General features: G+C 40.1%; 1 protein-coding gene across 4 annotated transcripts in view; it reads right to left on the bottom strand.

Annotated features, from left to right (window-relative positions):
• The window catches only part of PACSIN2 (protein kinase C and casein kinase substrate in neurons 2), a 120,629-nt gene that overhangs the window by 22,827 nt on the left and 85,505 nt on the right, over window positions 1–12,297 (bottom strand). For all 4 annotated transcript variants that reach the window (XM_077825944.1, XM_077825926.1, XM_077825916.1 and 1 more), the window contains 3 exons: window positions 7,878–8,034; window positions 6,304–6,539; window positions 5,334–5,489 (listed from right to left, as the gene is read on the bottom strand). In XM_077825944.1, coding sequence (XP_077682070.1) covers window positions 5,334–5,489; window positions 6,304–6,539; window positions 7,878–8,034 — 549 coding nt within the window. The remainder of the gene's footprint in view (window positions 1–5,333; window positions 5,490–6,303; window positions 6,540–7,877; window positions 8,035–12,297) is intronic.

The raw sequence follows: 12,297 nt of genomic DNA, 5'->3' as shown, positions 1-12,297 counted from the left end.
TGAGTGATCCATCCCACTCTCCAGTCCCAGCTCCTGGCAGTCAGAGGTAAGGGACACGCAAAGCACGGGGTTGCATCCCTGACCATCTTGGCTAATAGCCATTGATGGACCTATCCTCCATGAATTTATCTAATTCTTTTTTGAACCCAGTTGTAATTTTGGCTTTCACAACATCCCCGGCAACAAGTTCCACAGGTTGAGTGTGCGTTGTGTGAAGACGTACTTCCTTTTGTTTAAAGCTGACCCCTGGTTCTTGTGTTATGTGAAGGGTGTATAGCACTTCCCTATTCACTTTCTCCACACCCTTCATGATTTTATAGACCTCTGTTATATCCCCCTTAGTCGTCTCTTTTTAAGGCTGAACAGTCCGTGTTTTTAATCTCTCCTCATATGGATGCTGTTCCATACCCTTAATCATTTTTGTTGCCCTTTTCTGTACCTTTTCTAATTCTAAAATATCTTTTTTGTGATGGGAGACTGGAACAGCAAGCAGTATTCAAAGCGTGGATTTATATAGTGGCATTACGATATTTTCTTTCTTATCTATCTCTTTCCCAATGTTTCCTAACATCCGGTTAGCTTTGACTGCCACTGCACACTGAGCGGATGTTTGCAGATAATTATTCACCATGACTCCAAGATCTCTTTTGTGAGTGATACCAGCTAATTTAGATCCCATCATTTTGTATGTATAGTTGGGAGTATGTTTTCTAATGTGCATTACTTTGCATTTATCAACACTGAATTTCACCTGCTACTTTGTTGCCCAGTCCCCCATTTTTGTGAGATCTTTTTGTAACTCTTAGCAGTCTGCTTTGAATTCAACTGTCTTGAGTAACTTTCTATCATTTGCAAATGTTGCCACCTCATTATTTACCCCTTTTCCCAGATCATTTATGATTCTGAGTATGTTGAACAGCACTGGTTCAAGTACAGATTCCTGCAGGACACAAATATTTACCTCTCACTATTCTGAAAACTGATCACTTATCCCCATCTTTTGTTTCTTGTCTTTTAACCAGTTACTGGATCCATGAGAGGACCTTACCTCTTATCCTATGACAGCTTACTTTGCTTAAGTTTGGTTTTCTGAAAGTTCAAGTATACTATATCCACTGGATCACCTTGTCCAAATGTTTATTGACCCCCCTCAAAGAATTCTAATAGATTAATGAGGCATGATTTCCCTTTACAAAAACCACGTTCACTCTTTCCCAACAAATAGTGTTCATCTATGTATCTGATAATTCTGTTCTTTAGTATAGTTTCAACCAATTTAGTTGGTACTGAAGTTAGGCTTACTGGCCTGTAATTGACAGGATTGCCTCTGGAGCCCTTTTTAAAAAATTAGTATCATATTAACTATCCTCCAGTCATGTGGTGCAGAAGCTGATTTAAGTGATAGATTACATACCATAGTTTGTAGTTGTGCAATTTCATATTTGGGTTCCTTCAAAACTCCTGGGTGAATACCATCTTGCCCTGGAGACTCACTATTGTTTAATTTATCATTCTGTTCCAAAAACTCCTCTACTGACACCTCAATAGGGGACAGTTCCTCAGATGTCTTATCTAAAAAGACTGGCTCATGTGTGGAAATTTCCCTCAGATCCTCAGCAATAAAGACCGATGCAAAGAATTCATGCAGCTTCTCCGCAACGGCTTCATCTTTCTTGAATGCTCCTTTAGCATCTTGATTATCCAGTGGCCCCACTGATTGTTTAGCAGGCCTCCTGCTTCTAATGTATTTCATTTTTTTGCTGCTAGTTTCTGAGTCTTTTGCTAGTTGCTCTTCAAATTCTTTTTTGGCCTACCTAATACTTTTACACTCCACTTCTCAGAATTTATGCTCCTTTCTATTTTCCTCAGTAGGATTTAACTTCCAGTTTTTAAAGGATTCCTTTTTGCCTCTTACCACTTCTTTTACTTTGTTGTTTTGCTATGGTAGCACTTTTTTGATTCTCTTACTATGCTTTTTAATTTGGGTTATACATTTAGTTTGAGCCTCTACTGTGGTGTTAAAAAGTTTCCATGCCACTTGCAGGCATTTTGTTCTTGTGATTGTTCCTTTTAATTGGCATTTAACTAGCTTCCTCATTTTTGCATAGTTCCCCTTTCTGAAGTTAAATCTCACTGTAGTGGGCTTCTTTGATATCCCCCTCTTCCCCAAAGATATTTAAATTCAATTACATTATGGTCGCTATTACCAAGTGGTTCAGCTTTATGCACCTCTTGACCAAGATCCTGTGCTCCACTGTGGACTAGAAGAACTGCCTCTCCCCTTGTGGGTTCCAGGACTAGCTGCTCAAAGAAGCAATCATTTATGATGTCTAGAAATGTTATCTCTGCAGTCCGTCCTGAGGAGACATGTACCCAGTCAATGTGGAGATAGTTGAAATCCCTCATTATTATTGAGTTTTTAATTATCATAGCCCCTCTAATCTCCCGGACCATTTACCAGTCACTATCACCATCTTGGTCCGGTGGTCAGTAGTATATTCCTGCTGCCATATTCTTTTTATTCAAGCATGGAATTTCTATCCACAAAGATTCTATGGTACAGTTTGATTCATTTAAGATTTTTATTATATTTGATTCTATGCTTTCTTTCACATACAGTGCCACACTCCCTCCAACATAACCTACTCTGTCATTCTTATATATTTTGTGCCCTGGTATTACCGTGTCCCATTGATTATCGTCATTCCATCAAGCTTTTGTGATACCTATTATCTCAATATCCTTATTTAATAACAGGCACTCAAGTTCACCCATACTAGTGTTTAGACTTCTAGCATTTGTACATAAGCACTTATAAAATCTGTCACTTTTTAGCTGTCTGCCATTATGCAATGTAATTGAATGTGACTCTTTTGCATTTGACTGTTTCTCTTCAGTTCCTGCCTGTACTTTATCAATTTCTAGCCTTTCCTCTTTACTAGGATATAGACAATCCCCATTAAAAGATCCTCCATTAAGGATGTCTGTCCAAACCGTGTGCTCCTCCACACCCGTCAACTTTCCCCCAGCCCCTAGTTTAAAACCTCATCTACAACATTTTAATTTTACATGTCACCAATCTGGTTCTGTTTTGGTTTAGGTGGAGCCCATCCTTCCTGTATAGGCTCCTACTTTCCCAAAAGGTTCCCCAGTTCTTAATATACCTAAACCCATCCTCAATACACCATCATCTCATCCATGCATTAAGACCCTCCAATTCTGCCTGTGTCTGTCTGACCTGTTACGTAGAACTGGAAGAATGTCAGAGAATGCTCCCATGGACGTCCCAGACTTCAGTCTCTGACCTAACAGCCTAAATTTAGCCTCCAGGACCTTTCTCCTACCTTTCTTTATGTCACTGGTGCCTACATGTATAACCACCTGGCTCTTCCCCAAGACTGCACATAAGCCTGTCTAGATGTCTCAAGAGATCCACAATCTTTGCATCCAGCTGGTGAACAACAATTCACCATGTTGTTCTCCTGGTCATCATAAACCCAGCTATCTATATTTCTAATGATCGAATCCACTGTTACTATTATCTCACTCTTATCAACTGGCGATACCTCCCTACTATGCTGAAAAAGGGAGACTCAACCAAATATTCTTACTCTAAAAGGTGAGCTAACCTCTCTAGTGTCATATGGTGATCTCAGATCCCACCCACAACCTGAACAGTAGAGCTCATTGGTACAGAGGCAAAAGGTAGACAATGAAAGCAAGCTTGATTCTGGCTGTGCAGTCAGCACACAATCACTTGGTACAGAAGGCACAGAAAGTCTGTGCTAGAAGCATCTGCACTGCAGCTGGCAGTCCTGGGTACAGACTGAATCAAAATAGATATACAGGGGTTGGTACCAGGTCAGCTGTGGAGTGCTCTTTCAAGAGGTACTGTGGGTACTCTCACTGGTCCAGTGCTGAATATCAGAGGGACCTATTTGAGCCAGAACTGCCTTTTGGCTGCAAGACTTGAGGAGATGTTTGCCTCATTTTACTAGGCCCCTGGGTGGGTGACCTAGGCCTGCGCTCATTAGGAAGACACTGTTCCCACAGCCCCTTTGATGATTGGGTAGACGAGGTCTTAGCTGCTCTATCAGGATTGGTAGTTGAAGTGTTCGATGTCTTAAATAAAGAGAGCCTGGGAGTTTCGAGTAGAGCCTCAGCTCACAGGAGCACTAGATGATGGAGCCTGATCAGGCTTGGTGGGCCCTTCTCCCTCTGATTCAGAAGAAGCTCTCACAGTGCTCCAGGAGAAAAAGTGAGGTGGGCCTGTCTTGCTGTGTAAATAAGCAACAGACTGAGCACGCATCAGGAATGTGCCTTACACAAAGTCACTCTAATCACAAAAAATTGTGATTACCAAAAACTATATTTTAAAGTTATAAGAGAAACTGACAAGAACCAGCTAAATCAAATCAAGTTAGATCTATCCTTTAAATGTATGGTTCTTTGATCTATCTCTGACTAGGTCTTTGCACCGTACAACTTACAGACATAAAAAAGGAATTCACATAGGTCTGGGAATATTAATTATTTGTCCTTTCAATTCAATGGGAACATATAGGACACTTATTAAAGGTGAGGCTCTGAATATGTACACGAGAACACTTACTACATCTATCTATAATGCTAATAAATCACTACAAGAATGTAATGCTGAGCCCTGGGGGTTCAAGGAAAGGCAAGGCTGCTTTTTCCCCTTCTTACACCCCAGAGAATGGCACCCCATATGGGGAAATCACTCAAAAGAGGGGGAGAAGAAAAAGAGCAGAGAGGATCTGAGTGAGTAAAGGATGCCCAAATGGGGCAACTGGTAGGGAAATTTCACAGAAACATTTACTCTTTTTAACATAGCATCAATTTGACCCAATTGCCTTTCATGCACTATTTAACTGTGCTAAAGAGGTACATTCTGCAGTCAAATAAGACAATTTGCATGTTGCAGATAAGCTTTATTACCCCCAGCTCATGGCCCCTCTAAACTGAAAGGGTAATTCAGTCCTCACCCCACCCCTAGAACTCCGTTTCTCCCTCCACACTCTGCGATACTGGAAGCAACAGTACTGTGTAAGGCTCATATATTACCATTGTTATTGTTACAAACCTGCCCTTGACACGTGCTGTGGAGAGAGGGTTGTATGTGTTACTAACACTGTGGCTCTGGCACAAGGACCATAATTTAAAATGTGCCCTGCTGCATATAATGAGTTTCTCACTCCAACATCGCACTCGCTTGTACTGCAGTTCGCTGTGCATATATTCCATACACAGATTTGCAAAGTAGCATGCACAGAATGTTAAATGTGAACAGTACACTAGCATGCAGAGTTTACCTTTAGCACATCTTGTTTGCTTTTTTCCACTTTGTCTTGTAATTTCTTAAGTTGTTCTGGATTCAGTGCTGGATCTGCTTTGCTGTTCATTTCTCGGGATATAGCCAGTTTCTCTTCTTTGCATGCTGCATGGTATGCTTTCTTAGCAGCTTCCACCTACAAATGAAGTTTTGAATCTTTCTGTCTGGTACAATTTACAAATAATCAGCAGCAGCTATGTATGAATGAGTAACTTCACTGTCATGAAAAAACTGGCATTTTGTTTGGAAGAACCTTACAATCAGACCCATTGCTATGCTCAAGCAATTTAATCACAACACAATGTAGGAGAACGAGCGTGAGGAAACTAAATATTATAAGATCTGACATTCTCCTTCCATACAAAATAAGTTACTGTCACTCAGTTTAGCTTAATAAACTTACTGAGGAAAGAAAGATTCAGTGATGCCTCTCAGAAAGCCCTGAATAAAATTTTTTGCTTGTGCCTGTGTCTCCCCCGTGAGCCCCCTCCCATACACACCTTTAAATAACAGACACAATGTTCAACCAATCAGTCTCTCCATTTCTCGCAGGATGTTTTTCCTTGAACTCATTTTTCCTGTAGCATGTGCCTCAACTAAGTCCTAAATCCTATATCTGTACAAACAGATGCTGTAAAAGGGCAGAAAAATAGGTTAACTCCACCTTCTCCAGAACTATGCTCAGGTTACTGAGGTTGGAGAGGGTGCAGTGGTTACTGAGAAAATATCAAGAGAAGATTTTTCTTCAGAAGAGGCTCTGAAGCAAAAAGAAAAGGAGTACTTGTGGCACCTTAGAGACTAACCAATTTATTTGAGCATAAGCTTTCGTGAGCTACAGCTCAGCAGACATCTAATTGAGAAAGAATCCAGTAGACTGTATTTTTTCTCACTTTAGTGATTTCTATGAGGTATCAATATACTGACGCACAACATGCAAGCTACTGCTGTACCTCTTTTAGCTTTTTTGCCCAGGGTTTCTGTGCCTTTCTGTATCCATCTTCTGCTTCTTTCGTTTCCTTAAATCCTCCCATCATTTGCTTATGAAAGGCCTCCTTCTGCCAGTTCTTGATCTTTTCAAAGTCCTCATTCATCAGTGCACTTTTTATGTCTAGATGTAATTCACTCACTTTTTCAGCTTCTGACATAACTGCATGCCAAGCCTTTTCTACTGTTCCATACTGTGGACCTAAACACAACAGGACAAATCATTTTCAATAAATCACAACACACAGGACTTTCATCCCTAAAAAGCCATCTCAAGCTATTTTTTGATACTGAGTTCTTATACTGTATTTAGTTGTACATAATCCATAATCCTATTTTTGTATTTTACATCTTAAATTAGAGATTAGTGTATTTTCATGCTTTTTTTAAACATTATGTAATTAAAGATTAATAGATTTTAGGTCCAGAACGAACCATTTCGATAATTTAGTCTGACTTTCTGCATAACACAGGCCATAAAATTTAAACCATTAATTCTGACATCAAACTCAATGTGAGGTTGAATTATAGCATATTTTTTAGAAAGAAATCTAAGTTTGATTTAAAGATTTGTAGTGACTGCAATCCACCACATCCCTTGGTGAATTATTCCAGAGGTTAATTACCCTCTCTAATAAATAACACCTTTTTTTTCAGTTTCAAGGTTCAACTTCTAACCACTGGATCTTATTATGCCTTTGACTGTTAGAAAGACCTCTATCATCAGATATTCTCTTCCCAGGTAGGTTCTTGTAGACCATCAATTCCCCTCTTAACCATCTCTTCAATAAGCTAAATAGATTGAGTTCCTTAAGTCTCACCATACAGTATGTTTTTCAGTCCTTCCATCATTTGCTGAACCCTCACCAATTTTTCAAAATTTTTGTGCCTCTATAAACACTATGAAAGAATACAGTATTCGACTAGTGGCCTCATTAGTGCCACATGCAGAGGTAATAACTTCCCTACTTGATGTATCGCTATTTTGATATAATCTTAACAGCCTATTTGATAGACTTCTGTTCATATACTAAAAAACCGTATTTGCTCTTTTGGTCATAGCACCACACTGGGCACTCGTGTTAATTTGGAGTCCACCATGATGCCCAAATCTTCTGTAATTATGTACTAATCACAGTCAAAGCAGCCTTCCTTGAAATTGATTCACAGTCCCTTCACTGCTGATACGCCACCAGAACTGCCACTGACTTCTTAATATTCAACTGCAGTCTTCATAAAGTGGGTCTTCTACCACTACTTACCTGAAAAGTTCTCTTGTACTATACATCTATAAGAACCTCTGAGCAAGGAAGGGAAGATTCACTTGTTTTGACATGAAACAAGCAAGCAAGTCACGGGTACAGGAGTGGATGCCTTAATTTAGTTTTGATAACTGTGCTCATCTTTTACAGCATTTGGTGTTTTTGTAAAGAATCCATTAAGAGACTAAGAAATTCTGTGCACCCTTTCACCTTGTAATCACTAATGTTGCAATGCTCCTTTTGAAAATATTTTCTTCATCTCATGACATTTTGGTTACCTTTTTCCACAAGTTGTTTCCATCTTTTTGCCCATTCTGTAAGTTGCTGAGCATAGGTCTTCTCTATTCTTGCACGTTCATGAATACAGTTCATGAGATCGCTGCAAAGTCTGTGACCATCATCAATTCGCTTTACTGTACGTTTATAATTTCCAACCTAGGAATACAAAAAATATTTAGGAATTGCTACTTGAAAGCTGTGGGCCACAAGAGAGGCAAATCTCCAGTCTATCAGCAATTAATAGAACAGCATGAAAATGGGAACCAAACAGTAAGAATCCACTGTTTATAGCATAAATTTTCAACAGAAAGGGCTAAGTTAACTTAAAAGAAAGTATGAGAAAATTTATCTTTTAAGGAGGAGAGCTGAACATGAGATTTTAATTTCAAGTACCATGTTTTTTTTACAGAAGACTACAGCGAGCCAATAACATTGTTGCTCAAGGGTCACACTGCATGCTTTCCTGCTAAAAATAGAGTGGTCCACTTTGAAAGTTACACTAAGATAAAAACAGAATCACCAACATACATTAACATCAGCACTTCTGCACTAATAGCATCTAGGACTGTAATAAAATTATAGCCCTTTTGTAACGTAATTATGGCTGCAGTTTAAGTTCGTCACCAGGAGAAATTTTTCTTAAGAACAATTGCTTTACAGTATTATTTGATGTTTGCATAATAAAATATTCTAATTTTTGCCTCCTGATTTTCTACTTTAACCTCAACACAGAAACACAAGATTTTACTTTAACACCCATCACTAAGGGGTTCAATAGCCACGTCCTACTTTGCTGTTCAATGTGTTAAAACAAACTGCACCTTTCTGTATTATGGAAACTACAGTTAAGAATGAATGAATACAGGAGCACTATGAAATTTACATTTAGTATGACATTTAAATGAAATCTCCAGGGTGAAGGAGTACATAGTTTAAGAATGCAACATGGAAGAGCTCAACCACTTCAAGTCTGGCAGAGACTCAGAGGACAGGCAGCACATTTTTAACAGTGAAACAGATTAAAATATGGAGTAAGTAATTAGCTAGCTCTAGAAGGTACTGTAAAGTTCCATTTGGGAAGAAACTGAGAGCCAACACCAGGTCCATTATTAATGTGCAGCCAGTAGAGGAAAAAAAAAAAACCACAGGCACTGTGAAGGTGAACTAAAGCTTTTGTAAACATTTAAAAACAATTAATAGAATTTGTCCAATCTATAAATATGAGAATTAGTTACTCAACTTGTTTGTCAAAACCACTCAACTGCAAAGGAACACAGAATTTGGTTGTCAGGTGGAGGATGAACTTGTATTCAAGTATTTCATATTAAAACGTATTTGACGTCTTCACATCTAGACACTGTCTGATAGTGATCTGAGGTCCTAAACACATGAAGCTGTTCACCAAATCTTTTAGGTTTACTTTTTACAAAATTTTAGCACATAACTTTGTAAATGACTGAAAACTGAACAAGACAGCAAAGTAACCTATCTGTAAATCCACTTGATTCAGAATAGTTCTACAATCAAGTACACGGGTTACTCTAGGTGGAATTTTGTGCCACTGCGCATGCACAGAATTCATATTCCCCGCATACGTCTTTGCTTCCCCGCAGAAAAGTGACTTTCTGACAAGAAGCAAAGGGAAGCTGCATGAGCAGTCACTCACTACTCCCTAGCTGTGCAGGATCATTGTTTCAGGCACCAGAAGCAGCCGTCAGAGAGGTTAATCGCCGCAGGGCTGGAGACACACCAGCCAGTGGCTCCTGGAATCAGACCCACCCCCAGAAACCTCCCAGAGCTGCAGGAAGCTCAGCATCCCTCCCCTGCTTCCTGCCCCCATCGCTTCTCAGTTGTGGAGGGCTACGGGGGGTTCTGGATTTATGGGGTGAGGTTTGGTGGGGGTGTCTGGTTATGGGGTGAGGTTTGGTGGGGGTGTCTGGGTATGGGAGGTCCAGATGTATGAAGAGCTGCTCCCCCATCCACTCAACCCCCATACATCTGGACCTCCCATACCCAGACACCCCCTCCAAACCTCACCCCATAAATCCAGAACCCCCCTAGCCCTCCATACCCAAATCCCACGCCACTGAACCTCAAACCCTGCATCTGGACACCGCTGCATCCCGATCCCCTGCCTCTGGACCTCCACCTCTGCACCCAGACCACCCCCCCACTGAGCTTCCTGCACTCAAACCCCCACCCTGATGAGCCCCATCCTGAGCCCCCACATCCAGATCCCCATGCCACTGAGCCCCAATTAGCTGCCACCAGACCCCGCCCCCAAGCCCCACTCTCCCAGTACCCAGACCCCGCCACTGAGCCCCAACCACTTTCACCTGGAAGCCCCTGCAGAGTCCCATTGACCCTGCATCTGGACCCCCCCCATGAGCCTCTGTGCATCCAGATCCCCCCACACCTAGATCCCCCCACTGAACTGCCTGCACCCAGACTGTCCCACACACAATCCTCTCACCCCACACCTGGATCCCCCACACTGAGCCCTTCCACACTTGGATCCTGCCTGTTCCATACTTGCTGCATCTGGCCTCACCACTGAGTCCGTGTCCTTGGGGTGGGAGATGGGGAGGCTGCAGGGTGATCTCCCACCTTCATGCAGCCAGTGGCCTGTACTCCCCACTGCCATGATGGAGCCTCTGCATTTATTTATTGACAAATAAAACTTGCAGAATTTGAAAATATTGTGCACAAAATTTTTAATTTTTGGCATAGAATTTAATTTTTTGGCACAGAATGCCCTCAGGAGTAACGGGTGTACACGTTTAGAATACTCCTCCCACTTTTAGAAGAAGGGGTTAAACAAAAGCAATTGTATTCTACATTAAGGTAAAAGGCCACACTTCATTTTCAGCTCATCAATGGCTATGCTGATATTTCATACATAAATATTCTATGCCAAAAATGACAATATTGTTTGACTTTGACAACTAATGCCCTTACAGTAATCTGTTCAGCATTCCTTAATTACTGGGCTATACTCATTTCAGCAAAACAAAGAATGCCAGGTGGCAACTAACCTACTACCCTCTCTCCTCCCAAAAAGACACCTGATCTAGCTTAGCTATACAAAGGTGATTTGTTTTAATCTTGTCAAAGAACAGTGTATTCATTGTTAAATAACTGCTTAACAGGATGTGACAAGCTAGAAATAAAGTCACCACAATCTCAAGTGAGAATGGGCAAAGTGCCCATGCCATACACCTTTCATCCAGTAACAGAGAAATGTTAACATTTCCCTTACTTTCAACAGAAACTGGGAGATGATTCACTTTATACTGACAACTAACAGCAAATATGACTTTACACTAATTACACAAAGTTTAGGTAAATTAAGAAAAAAACTGAGCAGTACAAAAAGAGATCTTCATCAGACTCTTGATGAAGGAGGAACAGACATATCTGCTCAAAAATTATTCTGGTTCAAGTTCTGCAGCTGAATGCTATCAAAACTGGTTATGCTACCTTCCACCACTAAAGGAAACCTCATATAAGCATCAGTTATTTGTGTGTCTAATTACACATTCTGGGACTTTTATGGCTGTGGAAGTCAGAATATTTTCTTAATACTACAAATTTAAAATTTTTACCAAGATCATAGGATTTAATATACCAATACTTAATAGAACTTGGATGCCTTGTAGTATTCATAATATAAGACAGAACCTTTTAGTTCTAGGTTTCTGGCCATGTTGGTAATGGCTTAAAACTGCCACTCTCAAACAACCATTCAGAGGCTTATGAAACAAGATGATCTATTATCTTTCAGTTCCTAGTGGATAGGCATCTACCTCACAAAACCCACAATCACGCCCAGAACCCCTGCTGGCTAAGAACTGCATCCATGTTGGAAATGATTTACCATTTATTCCTAGAGATGGTCCCCTACTCCAGCTAGGGATGGAACCACATTGGCAAGACAGTGTGGAAAGCTTGCTTTATATTAATTCATTCTGTGGTTAAAATAGGCTATCATTTTCCAGGGCTGTAAAGACAGGTACTTTTCACCAGAGCTCTAAAAGTATAAGAATAAAAAATGCTGACATCGAGAAACTATAAGCTATCCCATTTGATAGATTATTGTGACTTCACTGCCAATTGAAATAAATATATTTGAAAATGTAGAAAAACATCCAAAAATATTTAATAAATTTCAATTGGTATTCTATTGTTTAACAGTGCAATTAAAACTGGGATTAATTGTGATTGTTTTAATCACGATTAATTTTTTTGAGTTAATCACATTAGTTAACTGAGATTAATCGACAGCCCTAGTTAAAAGTTTAATTGTATTTATGAAAAGGCTCGTGAATGGTGCAATATACACCCTGTGAATCAGCCTGACCCAGGAGTCTAATGGATAAGGAATCTAAGTTCAAAGGTGGGAAAGGGTCTTTTTCTGAG

The sequence above is a fragment of the Eretmochelys imbricata genome, chromosome 1 (genome assembly GCF_965152235.1).
Source record: "Eretmochelys imbricata isolate rEreImb1 chromosome 1, rEreImb1.hap1, whole genome shotgun sequence".
Classification (NCBI taxonomy): domain Eukaryota; kingdom Metazoa; phylum Chordata; order Testudines; family Cheloniidae; genus Eretmochelys; species Eretmochelys imbricata.
The sequence above is the reverse complement of the archived record's forward strand: the minus strand, read 5'-3'. Positions and strand labels throughout refer to the sequence as shown.